The sequence below is a fragment of the Micromys minutus genome, assembly GCF_963924665.1.
Source record: "Micromys minutus genome assembly, chromosome: 2".
Lineage (NCBI taxonomy): Eukaryota > Metazoa > Chordata > Mammalia > Rodentia > Muridae > Micromys > Micromys minutus.
The window spans coordinates 96,610,578-96,634,261 of record NC_137971.1 but is presented as its reverse complement, the minus strand read 5'-3'; the positions used below and the strand labels follow the sequence as shown (position 1 = coordinate 96,634,261).

The window sequence follows — 23,684 nt, the reverse complement described above, 5'->3', positions numbered from 1 at the left end:
ACACCACAGTACCTAGCAGTTTTAAGTGTTTATCTTTGTCTTTTATGTTTTGTTGTTTGTTTTGAGACAGGGTTTCTCTGTGTAGCCTTTGCTATCCTGGAACTTGCTCAGCAGACCTGGCCTCGAACTCACGGAGCTCTGCCTGCATCTACCTCCCAAGTGCTGGGATCAAAGGTGTGCATCACCAGCCTCTGGTTTATTTTAGGGTTTTTCTAAAAAGAAAGAAAACAATAATTTTACGTGTGTAAGTATTTTTGCCTACATGTATGTATGTGCCCATGTATGTGAATTCAGGAGAAGACTCTGTTGAGGTACATATATAATTACATAATGAGATTATGACTCAAAATAAATAATAAAAAATGAATCTATCAATAAACAAAAAAAATAAACAAAATTTCACAAACAACAAACCAGATTTCCTGAATTTAGTTACAAGTGGCTGTGGGATCCTACGTTAGTGCTGGGAGCAACAAGTGCTCTCAACTGCTGACATCCTCTGTGCCCCTTGCCTTAAATTAAATGCTTTATAGCAATTATCTAATCCTTTTTTACTAGATAGACTCCTTACTCCCGGGTAACACAACTGTTTATTTACAGTATGATCCCTGTCCTTCTATCTCACTTTTGGTTCCCTTGACCTCTGTTCTGTTCATAAAGCCATTAGTCTTTTCCACATGGCGTGTTCTCTTCATGTGTTTGACTGTGAGTTCCCAGTCCCTAACCAGAGGTACTTAACCTGTACCTCATGCTATTTATTCTCTTAGTTTCTGTAGCATCCTTTATAAATGTATGTTGTAACCTTTCATACCACAATGAAGTCTTGGTCTTTTTATTTTGTATTCCTGTTCCTGAAAGTTGTACGCATATAATATAATTATTGTTATGTAAATACTTATTAATCCATTAATACAAATAAATAAATGGATGGAAAGAATAGAATAAGAAGGAATGGCTTGATCAGGGGTGGAAAAATAGATAATAGTAGTTCAAGACCAGTTTAGGGGGATAGTGAGTTCTCGCCTGGGCTATATGAGACCTTGACACCCCCAACCCTCCCAAGAGTTCTCAAACACTGGGCCAACAACAGGCAGCATCACTGGCCAATAGGAGGCCCCAAGCACACATATACAGCAGAGGACTTCAGGGTCAGGGTTCAGTCAAAGAAGATGCACCTAACCCTCAAGAGACTGGAAAGCCCCAGGGAGTGGGCAGGTCTGGTGGGGTGGGGGAAGTGAGGATATCCTCGTGGAGACAGGGTCAGGAGGAGGTATAGGATGTGGAGCAGTCAGAGGGTGGACCAGGAGGGGATAAAAACTGGAGTATAAAAAAAAAAGATTAAAAAAAAGAAGGAAGATTAAATAAATTTCTTAAAGGAAGGGAAAAATGGAAAAAGATGATGAGGGGTGGCTAAAAGAAAGGTTCTTGGAGCCCAAGTTTTTATTTCAGTTCTGGATTTTATTACTATGTTATTTAATATTTTTATATTCCCCCATGCATAAAATAGGACTAATGATGGTGTTAACTTCATAGTAAGAGTTAAGTGGGTTGAAATATGTATAAAGCTCTCAGAATGGTATGTATGGAATAGAGTAAGTTCTACCTGTAAGAGGTATTTCTTCTACTGTATTGTTGGTATTTTTAGTTTAATAATATATCCCTGATGATTTAGAATTTACAGATATCTTAGCTATCAATATTGAAGATTATGAAGTTGATAATGTGGGGTAGGACTTAAGTGGGGTGGGGAAAGACTCAGTCATCTTTAAGGGGCTCACCACTGAGAGTTTTACTATAGTCTAGTGAGTATATGGGCAATACAAATTGGATTTGGTGTGTTGTTTTTTTTTTATGGGGGTGGGACATAAAGGTGGGAAGATGGATGTGTGAGGAGTGGGAAGCAAATGTGATCAAGTTCCTAAATAATTAATAAAAATATTATGTTCGGGGGGAGAGAGAGGACACAATACACCTCAAAATAGCTCCAAAAACTATCTAAATCTGACAGGATTCACTCTGCTTAGCTTCCACAAATAAACTCAAGTCACTCATGCTGCTTAAAAGAGGCTTTTACTACCTGAGCCACCGAGATAGGATGGTCTTTAATCTGTAGGTACACCTACAAGTTTGCAGTGTGCTCTGGGTATGTGGATTTCATAAGCTAGTTCTCATGCTGGTTTAGCGTTACATAATGGCAGCTGTCTTTGACTACCTTTGGCTCCAGTAAGCAACCACTTTCCCAATTCTGTAAGTAACCCCAATAAAGTTCATTGTTTTAACAGCAACAACAAAAAGAATAATGTTACGTTTATGCATTTGCTTTTAAACTTTGAGTGTTAAGGTGATGTTTGAATCACAGAAGTTGTTTAATACATTCTGGATTCTCTCTTTTTACAGGGCTCCATGGAGCAAGTCAGTTCTCATTTCCTGGAGCAGACACTTGACAAGAAGCTGATGTCAGATCTGAGGGTAACTTGACTTCTTTGTTTATACTGGGTTTCTATAATCAACGTCAGTATAACTATATGTTGGGCTGTGTTGGTTTAATTAAACAGTCTACACATACGTTACATTAATGTAGGTTATTAGATTACATTTTAATTCAAAATTATAGTAACTTGAACCAAATTACAAGCTAATTCATGAATTTTATTCTGTAATAAAACACTTTGCAAAAGTTGTCTTAAACAAGAGGTAGGATTTACTTTCTGTCCCTTATAAACTATGGCAGTCTGGTATTTTGTGTGACATGTTGACATGTTGGAAGCCCTTTTTAGTAGTTCCCATAATGAATGAGTGGAAGAGTGACCCCCTTGTCTGAACAGCACGCAGCCGCTTTGGGGGAACGCCTTAGATATTGACTGTGATGCTCTTTCATGTGGTTGGCAAGTGAAGTATGACCTAAAGTAATGTGTGCACTCATTGTCAGTACCTGAGTTTATAAATATAAGCTTATAAGTTACTGTTACTGAATTTTTATAAACATGGGAGAAAATTGCTTACTTACAGTTCCAATAGCTTTAGCAATTTTGATATGTTCTGTAGCTTCTTAAACTCTGAGCTGTAAGTATACACTTAGTGTCTTTAGTGACTGTATACACTGTTAGGTGCGTGTGCTCTCACCCTTTAGCCTTTTCACTGTGCTAGGCTCATAGATTCTCTTGACTTTTCACCACTGGAAATCATGGAAAGGATGTTCTCTTGTGTCCTTTGTGACCTTTCCTCTTTTGAGTTTCCATAAGATGAATCAGAAATGTTCCGGGTTAGTATGTGCATGTTATAAACAGCTGTGCAGCGTTCCTTGGATTGAGTTGGTATTAAGTTTTTGGTAGGCTAGGGGAGTAAGGAAGGATGTGTGGTGAATGAGGGGAGATGAGCAACTTTCCTAGACACATTGCAAGGTGCAGGCCGTGGTGCAGGATTCACGTCCCTGTAGACTGACACTGATCCATTGATGCTTCTGAAGTGACCGTCATTGGCTCGCTTCTAAGATGTTTAAGAATTACTATGAGGCAGAGTGGCAGTTCCTTATTTAGGATGTCACCACCACTGGCAAGACTGCTCTAACGATGGGTATCTTTTCTGTTGAGACAGTATTTGAAGAGGCACTGCTCAGTTGCCCCTCAGCCTCTCCTTTTCCTGTGCTCCATGACAAGCACAGCAGTCCAGTCACTGCTGTCTAGGTTACTTGGAAGCTATTATAGACTTGTGAAACTTGTGTCTCACTTTAAGTTGGATTTGCATTTGTCTGCTCTCAGCTGCCAAGTTGTCTTCAAGAGCAGCTTTGCTGCTTACTTGCTCTGTGTTTTAGGTACGCCTCAGTGTTCTCTTGCAAGTAGTAATTGTTGTCATCTTCAACAGAGGAAACGCACCGCACATGAGCGTGCCAAGGAACTTTACAGTTCAGGGGAGTTTTCCAGTGGCAGGAAATGGGGAGATGATGCTCCCAAGGAAGAAGTAGATACAGGGGCCGTGAACTTGATAGAGTCAGGAGCGTGTGGAGCCTTTGTTCACGGGTTGGAAGATGAAATGTACGGTAAGTACGGCTTTGTGATGTCAGTAGTCCCCATGTGCTTTGCTTTGTGTGCGTCCCCTGCCCCTGCCAGACCAGCAGGTAAAGGACAGCGGAGCGCCCAGAGCTCCAGAACCCACAGAAGAGCTAGCAGGAAAGCGCTGACTCTGCACTGCCCTTCACCTTGGCACGTGTGCCAGGGCCCTTGTCTCTCTGTTAGTCATGTCACACAAACAAGTGCAACTTTTCCTTTAGCCTTGTAATGACTGTGTAAAGTACCTGCTGTAAAGGAGAGGAAAGGTCCAAAGAGTAGTGCAGTGGTTAAATTCACATTTCAGCATTTCCATGAAGTGGGATGATGATAATAAGCATTTTTCTGAGTTATAAAAATTAGGTGAGATTCTGTACACATACAGTACTTGGCATGGAATACATGATCTATTTGTAGCAAGCACTTAGTAATAAAAATTCATGTTAATAATACTAATTTAGTTACTCAGATAGCAAGATTTAAATTCAAGTGTTTGTAACCAGAAAGTCTTTCTTCTATCTTCCTTTGGCCTTTGTGTAAAGTGTTGTGTCATATTATCTATCTATCTGTCTATCTACCTACCTACCTGTCTGTCTGTCTGTTGTCTGTCTAATGGAGTCTTGATGTATATCCCTGGTTGGCCTAGAACTTGCTCTATAGACTAGGTCAGTCTTGAACTCAGAGCTCTCCCTTCCCCTGCCTCCTCAGTGCGGGGATGGAAGGTATGCATCACCACACCTGCCCAGTTATTTCCTGGAAGCTTTTCTGGTTCCATGTATGTTTTATGACCCTGGAGTTTTCTACGGTGTCCCTCTGCATCCCCTTCCCGCCACCGATGGGTTTGCTGTGAGAAGTTTCTTCCTTCTTTCCCCTTTCCCTTCCCTTCTCTCTGTGTTGTTTGAACCTAGATAAGTTCAGTAGGGAGTTTAGGTTGAAGCTCAGTTTACCTGTTACTGCCTAGCAGGCATGAATTGGTGAAGAGATCACTGCGGTCTGCTCTGAGGCCTGTCTTCGTAGGAGCAGCATGTCCATTAAGCACACATAGTGTGAGGCCTGCCTGGGGTGACAGGTCCTTGTTCAGTCTTGATAGTGGTAAGTTATTTAACACCTGACATGTAATTTATTATTGTGTAGTTGGATGCTGAGATAAGGCAACACCATTGTCAAGAAATTCAGTAAATTTAGGGAGCTGCGTTACTTTATCACACCCATGTGGATAAAATGAGGTCCTTAGCCCTTGGGACAAAAGGCCCACATTAAGAATCAGTGTAATGGGAACAGGAAGGAGATGCTACCAGGAGAATCTGTAATCTGAGAGAAGAGTAGAGAGGGAAAATGGCCTGAGTGAGAAGGAATCCATTTTTGATGGTTCTTAAGTAGTGTTCAGTTTAATTTGTGTTTTTGTTTCGTTTTACACATTTCAGAGGTTCGAATCGCTGCTGTGGAGGCGCTGTGTATGCTCGCCCAGTCGTCGCCTTCTTTTGCTGAAAAGTGCCTTGACTTCCTAGTTGACATGTTCAATGATGAAATTGAGGAAGTGCGTCTGCAGTCCATACATACCATGAGAAAAATCTCTAACAATATCACCCTCCGAGAAGATCAGCTTGATACTGTCCTGGCTGTGTTAGAGGTGAGTGTTTCTAGCTGGTCATTTCTTCATCATTACTGTCCCCCCTTAAAAACAGGTTTTGTTTTGAGCACTGGTCAGTCCATCAGACAGCACAGTTCTGCCATCTTACCATAGTCCCCTCCAGAATGGAGCTGGACATTAGTGGGAAATATGAATGAGCTTGCTATGGTTGTGACCAGGGAAGAAAATAAAAAGAATGTCTAACTTGAACCGGCTGAGTCAAGGAGACAGAAAACACACTGTGAGGACACTTGGAGAAAAGGAGACATAGTGAAGCATTTATCTTTAAGAAGGAAGTGGTACCATTGACTAGGTAGAAGGGAAACAGTGTGAGTAGTTTCTAAAGAACCAGAGGTTAGCAAGCACAAGACACCCCGGAGTTCAAAGGTGTTCACAGCAGTGGTAGCATACAGTTGAAGATCTGAGAGAGGGTGGGGCGGTGCTGTAGATACAGTTGCGAATACATAGTGAAGAATTCTTTTCCACCTTCCTTTTTATTGCATTTAGGTGCTGTAGCAGGAAAGAATCTTAAATTTCAGTTCTTACCACCTTGTGGTTTTATAGAAAAAGAATTTGTCTGAGGTCACATAGTTAATTAAGTGGTTGCTTGGTGTCATACAAAGTCTCGCTTCCTAGGCTGTAGAACTCATGTTCTTTGGTTATTTTTCCGAAGTGTCTGGATTCACTTGCAGGTATTGACATTGGCTTCTCACTGTTAAAAAAAATGGGGTCGGTCGTCAGCCCCTTACCTACACCCATCAAAGGAAGAACAGATTTGATATCTCACGATTAGCATAATTATTTCAGATTCCTGCTTGTCTTAGTCAGGGTTTCTATTCTTGCACAAAATATCATGACCAAGAAGCAAGTTGGGGAGGAAAGGGTTTATTCAGCTTACACTTCCATATCTCTGTTTATCACCAGAGGAAGTCAGGACTGGAACTCAAGCAGGTCAGGAAGCAGGAGCTGATGCAGAGGCCATGGAGGGATGTTACTTACTGTCTTGCTTCCCCAGGCTTGCTCAGCCTGCTTTCTTATAGAACCCAGGTCTACCAACCCAGGGATGGCACCACCCACAATAGGCTGGGCCCTCCCTCCTTGATCACTAGTTGAGAAAATTCCTTACAGCTGGATCTCATGGAGGCATTTCCTCAACTGAGGCTTCTTTCTCTGTGATAACTCCAGCTTATGTCAAGTTGACACAAAACCAGCCAGTACACAGCTCTATTTTTTTCCTCTTAAGATGAACAATTTATCTTTTATGTGCATGTGTGTCTTTGTGAGGATATTGGATCCCCAGAAACTGGAGTTACAGTTGTGAGCTGCCATGTGGGTGCTGGCAATTGAATCAGGTCCTCTGAAAGAGCAGCCAGTGCTCTTAAGCACTGAGCCATCTCTCCAGCCCTCCTGCTTCATCCTTTAGAAAACAGAGTGCTTTTAAAAGGTCTCTATCACTTTTCCTGAGGACCGAGTTCCAGAACATGTCTTTTAAACATTTTCCTGAAGTCACATCTTTATTTGTAAATAAATTTATGATTCTAAGAAGGCATATTTAGGCTGTGTGTCTTATTTGTCATAGGTAGTCTCTCTCCTTTTTAGTTTGTTTTGTTTTTTAGACAGTGCCTCACACTGGTTAGAACTCACTGTATCCTAGGCTGGCCTTAAACCCAAGACTGTCCTCCTTCCGTCTCCTCAGTGATGGGATTACAGACCCGGCCCATCTGCCTGTCATTTTCATTTTCTGTACCACGGTTCCTGACCTTGGGTTTTATCCTATAATCATTTCTGTGTCTTCATGCCTTCCCTGTAGTTTTCCCCTCTGCATAGAAAACTGCCACTGTTCACTCAGTGGCTTTCTGTTTCTCTCTGCAGTGGATAAGCTCCTCCGTATCCCAGGCATTCAGACATATAAACTGTTTTCCACTCTGCTGATCACAGCTCCCTTACATTTACTGTGTTACTGCCTTTGCTTTGAACCTTAGCCAGCTAATCCTTCCAGCTGGGATTCCTTTTTGGACTATGCTGAGATACTGTCCTACCTAGAGGAATTGTTTACTCATCAAGTATTGTCAGTGGATTGGAAATATTGTGTCAAGAACAGATACCCAGTCTCACTGAGCATAACTATAGTCTCCAGAAAGGTAACATTTCAGATGGTGACAGATCTTGTGCATAAGCTAAACTGTCTAGACATGTGACAGACGCTATGGTACGCTATCCAGTTAGTCATGCTGCTTAAAGGGCTGAGCAGCCATGCTTTCCAGACAGGTAAAGAACTGTTTCTGGAAAGGCTAAGGGTCAACACAGGAAGAATTTCAGACCCAGTGCAGCAAGTGAGAAAGGGGAGATCTCAGAAGTAGTCTTCAGGGGACAAGTGACTTGTAGGCCACTGAATTTTCTAAGCTTTATGGAACATTGTTGAAGGATTTTGTGGAGAGAATTGATGTGGACTTGCCTGTCTTTCAGCATTTCTCATTCTTGAAACCTTTTTGAAATTTATATCAGATTGTTCTATTCTGTCAACCATTTGATGCATATTAAATACTAGTCTTATGTTTCCTCTTTATTTTTCTTCCTTTATCATGTCTATCAGGTTTGTCTGTTTGTTTTATCTCCCTGATGAGATCATTAACTATAAGTAGAGTCACTGTGTGATGACTCTTATTATGTTATTTTTCAATCTAGTGATTTAGTTATAGTGAATGCTTAGCCAATATTTCCTAAAACAAAATCTGTACAAGCTAACTATATAACTGGCAATTGTATAATACTTAAGAAACACAGAAATTATTTTTTTTTGCTAGTTTGAACATTATTTCTCCAGGACATCACTATAGTTTCCATAGTCAGCAATGGAGATTCATTCATACAGAAAGCATTATTTATGGCTAAGTGGCAGGGTTTGGAGTCAGACAGATCTGAGTAAGCTGTCAGTCCTTTCTTTGGTCTTTCCTTTTACATGTTTGTCTTCAGCATATCTGCTGTAGGAAACGTTGTGATAGTGGGTGAAAGCCATGATTCTATTCCCATGAACCTTGCAGAAACCTTATTAGAAAGGCACAGTAGTGAAATAAAATAAGCACACAGTATGAGTGAGTTACTGTAAGAGTCCGTCAGGGGAACTTGGTTCTGTAGGGTCAGGGAGTACAGCAGTCAGGGTCTGTAGAATCTAAAGTTGAACTCAAACAAGAAGGAACTAGGGGCTAGTGTAGCAAGAATTATCCAGTGTGAGGTGGAAGGACATTGCAGGCAGAAGAGCAGAGATGTAGCTCCATTGTGAGTGGGAATGTGGCACATTTGTAATTTGAATTCTAAGGAAGACAAATGACTGCTGTGACACCGTGCTGGAGAGAGTGGGGACCTCACACAGTCCACATATCATTGGTTTGTTTGTCTGACAGCACAGACTTCCATGCTGTTTTTAAGCATTCTACTCTAAGGCCTTTATGGTTTTGATCCTTTTGATTATAAAATACTGACTCATCCTAGTGGTCTTTCATTTTTTAAGCTGTTCCCCTCCTCTTGTGTATGTGTGGGTCTTTTATGTGTTTATGCTTTCCTCAAATTGTAATCCTTCTGCCTGTCCCAAGTGCTGGGACTGCAGTGTGTCCCACAGCAGAACAGCCTGCTCTCTTCATCATTATAGGAGCCTCTGATATCGTGGACATTGAGGGAAAAGTTTCGGACACGGGAGAAGGAAGGTTAAAGAGCAAAACGGGCTGGGCATGGGGGGACAGAGCTGTATAGCAGTGGTTGGGAAGTGGAGGCAGGAGCATCGGGAGTTCAGGGCTATCCTCATGTCCTCAGCGACATAGTTCAAGTTGACTGCTTCAGACCCTGCCTCAAAAAAAAAAGAAAAAAAAAAAAAAAGAAAAGAAAGAAAAGAAAAGAAAAGCCAGGTGAGATGGTGCTTTCTTTTAATTGGGAGCTAGCCAGGTGTACATGACACTCTAGGCCAAGCAAAGCTATATAGTGAATGAAACCTTGTCTCAAAAAACAAATAAACAAAATAAAAACAGGAAAGGGAGAGAGAGAATAGAAGGAGGTAAGGCCTCTTCTTAGATCAATGAAATGAGGTCTTTCTCAGGAATTTTAGCTAGCAGATTTCTAAATACCTTTTTCATATGCATACCCTAGATGGAAAAGTAGTCGTGGAGAAGGGGATGATATATGGAACATGAGTCACTATTGCTAATTATTACCTTTCTTTTTTCTCTTCTGAAAAAGGATTCCTCCAGGGATATTAGAGAGGCTCTTCATGAACTCTTGTGCTGTACTAATGTCTCAACGAAAGAAGGGATTCATCTTGCACTGGTGGAGCTACTAAAAAACCTAACTAAGTACCCTACTGACAGGGACTCCATATGGAAGTAAGAGCACTTACCTCATTACTAAGTCTCATCCAAAGAAAACTGTACAATGCACATTATTTGGTGGATCATCCTAGACTAGGTATAGCCCTAGTTTCAACTTTAATTTAGAGCCTGGGTTCACCTTTTCCAAACTCAGATTCCAAGAATCAGATTCCTAAAATGAATATTGCATATTAGTTAGATGTTCCCACCCACCTACCTCATAAATACCATGTACCTGTCCTGTGTGGACTCTCAAGTCTTCGGGCTTTAGAGATGAGTCTTAGGTTTCTCTTTTCTCATACAGTGCCTTTGTTTCTTTTCCACACTGTACAGCATTATAACCATCATCAAGTTTAGAGGTAGAGTTAGCATTTGGTTTACAGATAGGAAATCTCATTCAGTTTCCCACCCAACTTTACCCATGTCAGCAAACTATTAACACTGTCTATGAACCTCTATTTGAAGAACTACCTGGGGGAGGAGGAAGGGCGGGAAAAAGAACCACCTGTATACATGTAATGTAAAATGTGTTTTAGTATTTTACATATTTCATTGACTCTGATGAAGTCATTCCAAAGGGGAGAAATCATGTTAAAAGAAAAACTGTTAAACTAGGGGTGGTAGCACACACCCTAAATCCCAGCACAGGCATCAGGGTGGGTCTCTGAGCTCAAGGCTACCCTAGTTTACAGAGCATTATTAGTAAAATACCTGTGGGTTAAATTGGGTGCTGGAAGATATGTGCACGTATCTGTCTATATCTACCCCTGTTGACATCAGGATTGAGACAGATGGTATGGAACTTTTGCTTTGCCACATGGTAGGCAAGCAGTCTACCACCCAGACATATCCACAGCTCCTTGGTAGATACAAGCTAAAAATGCCTGTGGAGTATTGCTTTGGATCACATTTTAAAAATTAAATTTGTTTATTCATTGTTTATGCATGCATGCATGTATGTGTGTACCGTGGTGGGTACGTAGAGGCTGAAGGACAGCTTGTAGGAGTCAGTTCTCTTCCTCTACAGTGTAAGTCCCAGGGTTTGAACTTGGGTTGTTACTCTTGGCAGTGAGTTTCTTCTGAGCTATTTCACTGGTCATAGATCACATTTTTGACACCTACTTTTCTGTTTTGCTATTTCTTCATGTCTGTGCAGTCTATTTCAGCTCAATTCAATACACGTATGTTGATTGTCTTTAAGGAATACTGTTGGTCGTTTGGGGTGTGCATGTACAATGGTGACTTCAGCTCTATAGTAACTGTAGAGACACACAGGACTAATTCTCCTTTCATCGAAGGTGTGATTGTGAAGCTGTGTAGGTGCTGAAGCTCTAGCTCAGCAATTGAGAGCACTTGCTGTTCTTCCGTGGGCCCTGGCTCCTATTCCCAGTACTCACATAGTGGCTCTCTCCAGTCCTAGGGTAGCTGAGGTCCTCCTGTGGCCTCCAAGGTCCCTTCCTGCATGTGGTGGACAAAACACCCATACACATGAGAACAAATAAATTTTGGAAATAAAATATAAAATAAAAATGTTAATGGTTGTTTGATCTTCTATAGTGTGTGTGTGTGTGTGTACACATGCATACATACATACATACATACATACATACATACATACATACATACATACTTAACACATACAGTTCTATTGATTGGGTGGTTGTAGGTATAAAAGAAAATAGGAGAAAAAGTGTTATCCTTACAGTGCTTCAAAATATTTTGAAGTTACTTATTTTAATAATCACTTAAGCCTTTTCATTCTTTAGAAATATTAGAAATATGACAAAATGAATAAAGGAACAATCAGACGTGTGTTCTTAAATTGTTACACTAAGTGCAAAGATGTAGACGTGGTTATTTGTTTTTTTTTTTTTTTTTTTTGAGACAGGGTTTCTCTATGTAGCCTTGGCTGGCATGGAACTTGCTGTGTAGACCAGGCTATCCTCAAACTCATATAGTTACATCTACCTCTGCCTTCCAGATGGTGGGATTAGAGGGAACTGTTTCTGTGTCTAGTTCATTCCTCAATGTTTACTGAGCACTTGTTATAATGCTATCCCCATGTTAGGTCCTGTGTTAGGAGATTTAGAAATGACTTAGATCAGGCTGGAGAGATGGCTCAGTGGTTAAGAGCACCGACTGCTCTTCCAGAGGTCCTGAGTTCAATTCCCAGCAGCCACATGGTGGCTCACAACCATCTGTAATGGGATGTGATGCCCTCTTCTGGTGTGTCTGACGACAGCGACAGGGTGCTCATAAAAATAAATGTTAAATAAAGAAATGGCTTAGCACATGGAGTCCAGTCTCAGCTAGCAGAGGAGAGAGAGGTGGGAATACATAGATAAGAAGGTTGGACAAGATACTTAAAAAAAAAAAAAAACATTTAGAAATGAATCTAGTTTTAGAGAGGATCTGCAATGTAGATCTCCAGAAAACCTGTTTAATTGCTTAAATGCAGACCTACCAGAGTTCTGAATATAAGGAGAGAAAATGAAGCCAAACGGCGCCTGGAGGCAGAGTGGGCAAAGGGTGAGAGGAAGTGGCTGGGCGAGGGTGCACACCGTTAGTGCAGCAGTCGGAAGGCAGAAGCCAGCCTGGTGCAGAGCAAGTCCCAGGTGGCTGGGCTATGCAGAGAGGCCTTGCCTCAAAAAACAAAAGAAGGAAAATATCCAGTTGGGAGAAGTACTTTCCTGTTTTTGTTTTGTTTTGTTTTAAATAAACGTTCACTGGAAAGTTTTTTGGTTTTTTAGGCTATTTATTTTATTTTATGTGTGGGAGGGTTTTGCTTATATGTGTTTATATGCATCTTGTGTATTTTTGGTGCCCAAGGAGGTCGAAGAGGGTGTCAGATCCCCTGGAACTAGAGTTACAGATGGTTGTGAACCACAGTGTGGGTGCTTGTACTCAAAGCAGGGCCTTTGTAAGACAAATGCTCTTAACAGGGAGAGGGAGAATCATGTTGGGTAGCACTTTTTTAATTTGTAAAAATTGTTTTATGTGTTTTGTCTGCACGTGTATCTGTGTACCACTTGCATGGCTGATGCCCTTGGAGACTAGAAGAGAGCCTTAAAACCCTTGGAACTGGAATCGCAGATGGTTGTAAGGTGCCATGTGGGGGCTGGAATTAAAATCTGCATCATCTGGGAGAGCAGCCAGTGTTCTTAGCCAGCGAGCCATCTCTCCAGGCCTTTTATTGTTTGAGACCAGGCCTTAAGAATCCAGAGCTTGTTACCTTGACTATCTGGCCAGCAGGTTCCCAGGAATCAGCCCACTTCAGTCGGCTAAGTGCTGGGGTTGCAGGCACAAGCTGTCCAGTTTTGTGTTTTGACATTTGCATGTGTGCTCAGGGCTTCTGTCCACAGGCTTCAAGCTATTTACACTTCTAACCCAGAACTTCAGAAACAAACTTGCCTTGTTTGTGTAGTTTTGTAAAGCGTGGAAAAGCCCTCGCTTTCACTCTAATAGCTAATTATCACTGGGTTCTGACTAATAACACTCCTGAGTACTTTGCTCTTCTTTTTCTCATTTAAATCCCATTTTATAAACAACCTGCTCAAGACTACATAGTTTCAGGACATCCCCTAGGACATCAGTTGTTTTATTTTGACTACAAGTTTTAAAAAAATCTAGCTCAAGTCATCTTTAATAAATCTAATTTTTACATAACAATACATGATAAATTTGTTTCAGGATACACCAGCTTGTCAGAGTGAGAGTTCTGGTTGATAACTTCACTTGGTTTTCACATCATAGCTTCAAGATGGTTGCTTCATAAGATAGCATCTAAAAACCCAAAGGAAGGGATGCTCCCTTCATGCGTTTCTTTTTATGTGCTTAGAAAGTCATTACTGAGCATCTCCCCAGCATACTTGCTTCTCTTGCTCCATTTGCCACAATTGAGTTACTTGAGTGCGAGCAAATCAGCTGCTGGAAGTGATGTGAATACTGGAGTGGGCTGAACCAATAGTAACTTTACCCTTGGACTGGCCGTCCTTTCTCAGCACTTTTTGGTACCCAAGGACTCGGTTTTCTTGGCAACGAAGATAGAGGAACTGGCTGTTGTTAAGCAACTAATAATCCGGGGCTGGAAAGACTGTTCAGTGGTTAGAGCACTGGCTGCCCTTGCAGAAGTCCAGAGTTCAATTTCCAGCAGCCACATGGTGGCTCTCGACCATCTGTAATGGGACCTGATGCCCTCTTCTGGTGTGTCTGAGGACAGCGACAGTGAATTTATATAAAACAAAGAACCAACCAGTAATCTGCATTTGAGCTCTTCTAATTGCATGGTAGCCATTTCTACATGAATGAGCTGACTTACCTGAAGTTGTAGTGTTGTGGAAAGTGGATAATTACGAATCTCCACACCACACAGGCTTTCTGATAGAGTTCCTGCACTTGTTGAAGCACTTGTTAACCTACTGATGTGGTTCCGTTTGTTTGTTTCAGGTGCCTGAAGTTTCTGGGAAGCCGGCATCCGACCCTGGTGCTTCCTTTGGTGCCCGAGCTCTTGAGCACTCACCCATTTTTTGATACTGCTGAACCAGACATGGATGACCCAGCTTGTATCTTCTGCTTAGTTCAGAGGGGCCCTGCTGTCTTAGCGGAGAGCGGTGCACTCATGGGTGGACTGCATTTTACTTAAAATGCCTTTCTTTTGGTGCTGTAGCACCAGAGGGACTCTGGTGGCTATTCCCAGCTTCTGTTGTTTCTATAGTAATGTCATCTTTGCTTAATAGCAACAGACATTACTACCTTTTATCTACACTTCATACATTGCACATACTCACTATATATTTTGTATAATTTATTATGACTTGCCACACAACCTTGGGAGGGGAAGGAGGGAGAAGGGGGATTTTCTTTTTCTTTTTTTTTAAGACAAAATTGAGTTTTAAGTCACTCAAGGAAAAAAAAATCAGATTTGCAGCCAGATGTTATGCCATACACCTGTGGGATGCTGTTGAGGCAAGCCTGGCGTACATCTAAGACACATTGTGAAAATGGGTCTTTTTGTTCATTTGTTTAGTTTTTAAGGTTGGGGAAGAGGCTGCAAATGAAGCTGTGGTAGAGGGCATGGATGGGCTTGAGTACTGTAGACAAGGCTCCCTCCCTCCTGCTACACCACAACAAAGAAAGAAAGAAAAGCTCATATAGATCTGCCTTTAAAGCTTAACCCGTCTGGTTCTAAGGCTTACATCCTTTCCAGTGCCTGAGCCGTGCTCACTCTGACCTGCAGCTGAGGGAGGTGCTACCCAGAGGTGGACAACACTCACACCAGAGCATCCTCACGCTCCCTAGGTTCCTTTTGCTCCATATGTAGATCCAGATGCAGCGTGAGTGTTGGGATCATTAAACAGTCATCCAAACACTGAGTGCAAGGAGACCGTAGCATTCTCCCTTAGTCCTGTTCACCCTCACAGTGTGTTGGGTTTGTTTGTTGTGTCACCCACTTTGGCCTTGAGCCTGACTTCCTTATCCTCCTGAGTGCTATTCCCTGAGGTTACAGGCATGCCCCTGTGTGTGACGTGGGATGCCCCCGTTCTGAGGATTGCACTCAGGGCCGCACTCAACAACTGGGCTCCAGCCCTGGTTTTGCAGTGTTGTGATTATCTGCAAATTGTGGTTCTTGAATGGGAACTTGGGGAACGGGAAGTGAGGTAACAGGTTATATAGGCAAACCTTAATCTTCTGTATTTTAAGTTCACTTAACCCTCTTACGTATCAGACATTGCAGTTTTAGTTCTTATCTTCAATGCTGCTAAAACCTGTCCTACTATGCCAGCACTGTTCTCAGACCACACCCTCAGACACTATGCCTACCTCCGAGACAGCCTTTCACATCTTGTTCCTGCCTTGAGGGTATGTTGAAAGACTTTGGTTTGCTGATTTTTGGTGCCCTGTGGTTATTAAATAGCACTAAGCAGGCTGTATAGTCTATGGAACTCCATCTATTCACCCATTCCTTTTTTATCTTTTTTATTCTGTACTTCAAACATTTTTATTTTGAGACAAGGTCTTACTGTGTTATCTGGGCTGGCCTTGAACTTGCAATCCCTTTGCCTCTGTCTCCACACTACTGGGATTGCAGTAGTGCTGGTGTGCTTGACTTCCTGTGCTCACGTCCCCCCCCCACACTCCTCCTCCCCACCCTCCCTCTCTCTGTCTTTGTGCTGAATATACAATTGAGGACACCTGCCTGTCAATTTATACCAGCGTGTCTGATTCCTAGTTATATAGTATTAGACTCTTTAGCAATAGATTACTATAGGTAAACTTGTGATGTTATTACTTTACAGTTATTTAGTTAGTGTATTTGTGTATAGAGGAGGTTTGCATGTGCTGTGACTTGCATGTGGATGGAGGTCGGCTAGTGGGAGTCAGTTCTCTACTCTGATTGTGTCTGTGTATGTGGATACATGATGCCAAGGCACATACATATGTACAAGAAGCCATGTTTTGGGAGTTGTCTCTCTCCCACTATTTATGTCTCAGGGACAAATTCAAGTCCTCAGGCTCAGTGAGTTTCTTTACTCACTCAGCCATCTCACTGGCCCTCCATCTAGATTACCCTCATATAAAACATTTTATAGCATGCTTTCTAAAGTTATTTGGGAATAAATTTATCAATCTCTCATTAAATGAAACACAAGTCTTAAAAATAAATCTAACACACAGATTAATTCTTAGTCCCTATGCTCAGCAAATACAGTATATTCTCTTTTGTCCTACCATATCATTGCGTGGGTCACGTTAGCATTCTCAGTATTTGTGCCTGCCTTCCTAGCCTTTTTCCTTGTGTTCCTTCCTTCCTGCCCATGTCTGTGTCTGTGTGTGTATGCGTATGTGTGTGTGTGTGTGTGTGTGTGTGTGTGTAAGAGAGAGTGCGCGCAAATAAATTGGGCTGCAGAATTTGCTAATACTGCTGTTCCACTATTTTCTTAGTTACCAGGAAGAAAGCTGGTGTCCTCTGCTGTCCCCTCTAACATCACCCCCCATGAAGATCCTTCCCAGCAGTTCCTGCAGCAGAGCCTTGAGAGGGTATACAGTGTTCAGCACCTAGACCCTCAGGGGGCCCAGGAGCTGCTGGAATTCACCATCAGGTAAGCAGTCTGTCTACTTCCGGAGAGCCAGCACTCTCATGCTCAGCCTACCCTTTGAAATTGTAGTAGGTTATTATTTCTTAATGCTGTTTATATTCATGAGTCAAAGAGTAGTGCCTTTAGTCCCAGCACTTGGGAGGCAGAGGCAGGTGGATGTCTGTGAGATCGAGGCCACCCTGGTTGACAAGAGCAAGTTCTAGGACAGTCAAGGTTACAGAAGAACTCTGTCTCAGGGGAAAAAAAAACAAAAACAGAAAGAGTTACAAAGACACTTTTAGTTAGCTGCGTGACTGAAGCCCAGAGGAAGGTTGGTCTAGTAAGACAGCCAGTTCACCCTCCTTAGCCTCACAGGGCTGAGACCACCAGGGTTCCGTGATCATTTCTCCTGTTTCTGTCTTCTGCTTCTGTGCTCTCTCTGCCTGGCAATCCCACTATCCCAATTTCTACTTTTCCCTGTGGGAAGAAGGAAAAGCCCTCATTCCGCACCTTCATACTTTGAAAGACAGGTCCCAAAAGGTGTATCTTCCAGTTTTCCATAATGTTGACTGGAACAGTCACACGATTCTGTTTCTCATTCAGGAGCCTGGGTCAGTGACCTGTATCCTAGGTAACTAGTGTCTACGTAAGGATGGCTCTATTAGGGAGATGTTCTGCTGGACGACGTGGTAATGGAATATTCCAACAATAATGGAAATACTGTCTGACCAACCTTTTACAGCAAACATGCTGACGCTTTTGTGCACTGTGGGTCAGCCATGGCTCTGGGAGCATTGTGAAGTGGGCTTCAGCTTCGTTTTTATTTTCTTCTTCTCCATGATAGTGTGTGGTTTTGGAGGCCACTAAAAGAGGTTTCTGGCCCTAAGCCCAGGAAAATGAGCTTTGATTCCTGTTTCATTCCCATCTAATTAAACATTTGGGGCTTGTCCTTGATGGTTTATCCTGTTGGCACTAAAGCAAATGCAGAATGCATAAAAAGAAGCCAAACAAGTGTGTGTGTGTGTGTGTGTGTGTGTGTGTGTGTGTGTGTGTGTGTGTGTGTCTGTGTGTGTGTGTGTGTGTGTGCATGCACTACATCCCCTATGTGGAAATAAAAGCATAATATGCAGGAATTGGTTCTTTCCACTTTGTAGGTTCTAGAGATTGAACTCAAGTCATCTGGCAATTGTCCTTATAGACTTTGAGTTGGCAAGACCTCCGTTCTAGTGCCCTGGGCATTATGTTTCTGGCTTGAGTGCATTTGAAGGAGTGTAACCAAGACAGTGGGGCTACATGGGAAAGGAAGCAGTGCAGCAGTAGCTCCCGAGGGCCTGCTCTGCTTTATAGACATTGCTGGATGTGTCGGGACCAGAATGTGAATGTAGCTTTGTCTGACTCTGAAGTCTCTGCTATGGGATATGCAGTAGCGTCATGTAGAGATTAGAGCAGATGATCCTGTGCTTTGGCCGGATGGAGATGGCACAGTTGGCAAGTGCTTGCAATCGAACCTGAACTCAATGCCCAGAATCAGATAACACTGCTGGGTGTTGCCTGTAAGCCCGTGTTGATGAGGTAGACACAATCAGGTCCCTAGGTCAGCCAAAGACCCACTGTCTCAACAGGGCTGGATGGTACTGAGATGACTGACCCCCAGGGTGGCCCTCTGGCCAGTGTGCATGTGCATATATACAAACAGCGTGTGTGTGCATGAAAAAATGATTTTCCCTAAAATTCCTCAAAAATTACTATTTATTGAGACAGTTTTTCTACATAGTCCCAACTGCCCTACAAGTTACTTTGTAGACCAGGCTGGCCTTGAACTCACAGAGATCTACCTGCCTCTGCATCCCAAGTTCTAGAGTTAAACACATATACCACCACACTCAGCTTTAAAAATTACCATTTTTATAGTTGTTAAAAAGTGTTAGTTGGAGCTTTGTGTACAGAATATTCTCTGAGTACACCCAGGGACACGCATGATGTTGCTAATGCCATGGACCAAGCTTTGCTCTCATAGTTACTGTCCCTCATTGTCTTCCCAGTGACACTTAGCCTTTACCAGATGCTCGCCTGTGGGAATTCTGACATAGTTCAGTAAGAGCTCAGGGAAATTTTATTTTAATTTTCTTTTATTTAAGCTTTGCATAGCTACTTTGTCTTCACCACCATGTCTGGGACACCTTGTAGGGATTTGGAAATGCTTGCTACAAACAATTGTGACAACTTAAGCAAGAATGATGGTCTGACTAAGTGGTTCTCAGTCTGTGGGTCATGACCCCTTTAAGGTCAAATGACCATCTCACAGGGCTACCTATGACTGTTGGAAAACACAGATATTTACATTGTGATTCAAAACAGTAGCAAAACTACAGATAAGAAGTAGCAACAGCCATGAGAATAACTATGGTTGGAGCCACCACAGTGTATTGAAGGGCTGCTTCCGGGGGGTTGAGAACCACTGCTCTAGGTGGTGACGGAAATGAGAAGGTAGCCAAGTGAAGCAGGAAAAGAGCTCACCACAGACTAAAGCTTGGTCCCTTTAGCCTCCTGTCAGATAACAGTCGTCTAAAGTTAAAGCTTCTAGCATGACAAGATGTGAAATCCAAAGGAGTGGCTCAGATTCCAGATGTTTAGAGCATAGAAGAGGTTGGCAGGAGAGTGCAGCCATGAGCTTCAGGACATCCAGAGTATTTTGTTCTTGAGACAAGGAATGTTATAGAGCCCTGGCTATTCTGGAACTCGCTGTGTAGACCAGACTGGCCTCAAACTCACAGAAGTCAGCTTAAAAATGTGCTTGCAGGCCCGGCTCCTTTTTTAAAGAAAGAAACTATTTTTAATGGTGATTTTAAAGATTAACAAATTTAGGACAGGCAAGATGGTTCATCAAGGGAAGGTGCGTGTTGCGCAACCTGACAGCCTAAGATCCATCCCTAGAACCCACGTGGTAGAAGAGCACAGACTCTAAAACATGTCCTCTTGTCTCTACATGTGTGTTCATTCTACATGTATAGTGACCCATGCCAACAGAGACACATAAAACCAGATAATCAATAAATGTAAAACAATTAAAAAATAACATATTTGGGCTATTTTGTAAATCATGTTTTTTTTTCTATTTAAAATCACAATATATTTGTACTTTTGGGTTTTTTGTTTGTTTGTTTTGTTTTGTTTTTCAGTTTGAGACAAGTTTCCATGTGGCTGAGAATGGTCTCAAACTTTCTATGGAAGGAAGCTGCCCCCAAATTCTGTTCCTCGCCTCTGTCTCCCAAGTGTACACTCCACACTAGCCTGCTTGGTTTATTTATTAGTTAGTTAGTTAGTTAGTTAGTTTGTTTGTTTGTTTGTTAGAGATAGGGTTTCTCTGTGTAATCCTGGCTCTTTTGGAAATAGCTTTGTAGACCAGGCTAGCCTCAAACTCAGAGACCCACCTGCCTCTGACTCCTGAGTTCTGGGATTAAAGGCATGTGCCACTATGCCTGAATTAGCTTTAATATTTTTAAAATGCTGTTTATTGGCTTTATGAACCAAAGATCATTGATGTGTTTCTGACAGGGGCATTTTTGTCCTGCCAAATCACATTGTAGAAGTACAGTTCAATATAGTTGTTCTTTGTTTTGTTTCAGTAATTTTTATATATTTCACAAATAAAAAATTAATAACAAATAAACAAATGGGGAATTACATGATAATAGTTAAAGAAAGAGGTTTTAGAGTCAGACAGACCTGGTTTTGTGTCCTGGTTTTGCCATTTTTAATTCTGTGACCTTGGTAATGTTGGTCTTTGATTTCGTGCTCCGTGAGACAGATTAACTATAATTCATGTTGTGAGGATTAAATGAACTCAAGTAAGGAAATACCTAGCAAGAGGACAGTTGCACACAGAAGGTGCTCCTTGTGCCTCTCACTTTAAAGCGTTGAAAGTCTTGCACTGGGTGTCTAGACCCAGGCTTCCTGACATAAAGAAGCACAGGAGGACATGTTGGAACGCAGAGGACTTTGCCTGTGGCTAGCAGTTTCCATTTTGCCTGCCAGTAGTCGAGGTTTCTCACAGCTAATTGGGCAGGGTTGTCACTGTTCTGTGAAACTGAGAACCATTGCTACATGCCAGGGCAGTGGACTAACATGAGACCTGGAGGCACTCAGTGCATGATCAGCTTGGCAGTGTGCTTTTAATAGTAACGGCAGGATCTTGCTGACAGTGATTGCTTCAGAAGTAGAACGGGTCTGAACTTCTCTTGAAACACATTGGAGAATTGAACTGCGGAGGCCAGCTGGCCACCAAAATTGTAGTTCATAGAGATGGATAAACCAGGGTCTTTCCTTCTGTGTGACTGGACTCCTCAGTCACTGCTCTGTTTGCTCTGGGCTTGGTTATGGGCACCTCCTTCCTACCAGCAAGGTGTCTAGGAGACGGCGTTAATTATGATGCTGCCCGCTGAGCATGAGATTAAAGTGAGGCGCTAGTTCAATGGACAGTTTTGTCCAGGTACAACGTAATCTGCTGTGCCTGAAATAGCTTTCCAAGTGATCTAAACTCTCAGCCTCCCTATGTATATTTCCCTATGAAATTTTATGTATAGAATTTTTATGTTGCCATTGAAAAATAACAAGGCAGGGGCTGGGGAGATGGCTCAGATGGTAAAATGCTTTCTAAGCAGGACCTGAGTTTGGACTACCAGTGTCCACTTTTAAGAAATGGCGGGAATGGCAGGGCATGTAATTCTGGCTCTTAGACGCGAAGGCAGGAGGGTTCCAGACTCGTGTTAGTAGGTGAGCTCCAGGCACTGTGAGAGCAATGACGGAGGAAGACATCTTGTCCTCTTTAGGATGACATGTTCTAGTTGGCTTAGTTGGATCCAACTTACTACCTAGAGATGGGTTTGAGGATGCGTTCTTTGGAACAGAATCAGAGCTCAGTTAGTAATAAAGTGGGAAATGGCTAAGTATCTATGTATATATATATATTTTACATATTTTATCTTCTATGTGTGTGTGTTTTGCCTGCATGTGTTCTAGTCAGACGACACCACTCCTGAACCAGCAGTTGTAGTTCAGTCATGAAGAAACCTGCCTAAGGTGAGGCCTTGGAAACAGCAAGCTGCCACCACAGGAACCTCACAGGCAGTTCTTGGGCAGGTTTCTCTCTGGCATCCCCACTAGTGGAGATCAACAACACTGTGTAAGGGAAACCAATACATTTGTACTGTTAGGGAAGAGTAGTGAGACAGAGCGAACCAAACCAGTACTCACTGCTCCTCTCCAACTGTCTGGGGTACATTTATGCTCCTGCATCACGCATCCCTTCACCTGTGCATGCCTCAGAACATCCTTTCTCGTGTCTGCTCCTGCAAAGCATCCTTTAACATAATGGACTTTCCAAACAAACCAGTTTCCACTTCAAGTAGTTATGTTTTACAAGTGAGTATATAAGAGTAAACTGCTTTTTAAAAAGGTAGAGAGAGCACTGGGCTGTCATCTGTTACTTGGACAGTTACCAGCTATAAAATGGCTAAACAGTTGTGACTTGACCTTTACATAATTTGTGGTTTTATCTTTCTGCTATATCTGACCTGAGTTGGTTTTCTTTTGTGTGTTTGTTTTCTGGTTTTGTTTTCACTGTAGAGATCTGCAAAGACTTGGAGAGCTTCAGTCTGAATTGGCAGGGGTAGCCGACTTTTCTGCCACCTATCTTCAGTGTCAATTGCTCCTCATTAAGGTTTGTTTGGATCCAGTTTGTGATTTTTGATGCTAAGAATGAACTTGAGTTGATCCAGCAGTGTTGATCCAGATCCTAAGTTGAAAAACTTTTTGTTCTGTGAAACTGTCCAACAATGGGCAAATCACATGTCTACAGTACATTATATTCTATTTAAATAAATGTTAACTCATATAGTATCTTAGGTTTTCTCTTGCTGTGATGAAATACCCTGACCAAAACCAACTTAAAGGTTTGTTTGCTTTGGACTTCCTTATTTTTACCCATCATCGAAGGAAGTCAGGACAGGTACTTGGAAACAGCAGATGCAGAGGCCATGGAGGAGTGTTGCTTATTGACTTGCTCTGCCTGCTTTTTTATGGAATCCAGGAAACTACAATAGGCTAGACCCTTCCTCGTCAATCACTAAGAAAATGCTCTACGAACTTGCCTGAAGCCCAGTTAGTCAGTCTGTCTCTTTCTCTCTCATTCTCGCCTTCCCCCTCTCTATCAGTATATGAGTACAATGTCAACATGTACACCTGCACGCCAGAAGAGGGCATCGGATTCCATTACAGATGGTTGTGAGCCACCATGTGGGTGCTGGGAATTGAACTCAGGACCTTTGGACGAGGAGCCAGTGCTCTTAACCACTAAGCCATCTCACCAGCCCCCTATAGCCCAGTCTTACAGAGTTTTTTTTCTCAAAGTTCCCTCCTCTCAGATTACTTTAGCTTGTGTCAAGTTAACATAAAACTATTCAGCACATATGTAATGGCATTGGCTATAGATTTGCATAGACTTTTATACTGTTTTCTTAAATTGCTGATTCTGTTTTTCAAAGTTGAAAGGCTAATTCTTTGCTCTTAAAGGGCCAACTGC

The 23,684-nt window shown here is 42.2% G+C and overlaps 1 protein-coding gene across 2 annotated transcripts in view; it reads left to right on the top strand.

Annotated features, from left to right (window-relative positions):
• The window catches only part of INTS4 (integrator complex subunit 4), a gene marked incomplete at its 5' end in the record, with an annotated part of 58,594 nt that overhangs the window by 20,841 nt on the left and 14,069 nt on the right, over nt 1–23,684 (top strand). For both annotated transcript variants that reach the window (XM_080913136.1, XM_080913137.1), the window contains 8 exons: nt 2,398–2,469; nt 3,862–4,036; nt 5,468–5,673; nt 9,901–10,043; nt 14,475–14,590; nt 15,754–15,887; nt 16,971–17,128; nt 22,730–22,823. In XM_080913136.1, coding sequence (XP_080769262.1) covers nt 2,398–2,469; nt 3,862–4,036; nt 5,468–5,673; nt 9,901–10,043; nt 14,475–14,590; nt 15,754–15,887; nt 16,971–17,128; nt 22,730–22,823 — 1,098 coding nt within the window. The remainder of the gene's footprint in view (nt 1–2,397; nt 2,470–3,861; nt 4,037–5,467; nt 5,674–9,900; nt 10,044–14,474; nt 14,591–15,753; nt 15,888–16,970; nt 17,129–22,729; nt 22,824–23,684) is intronic.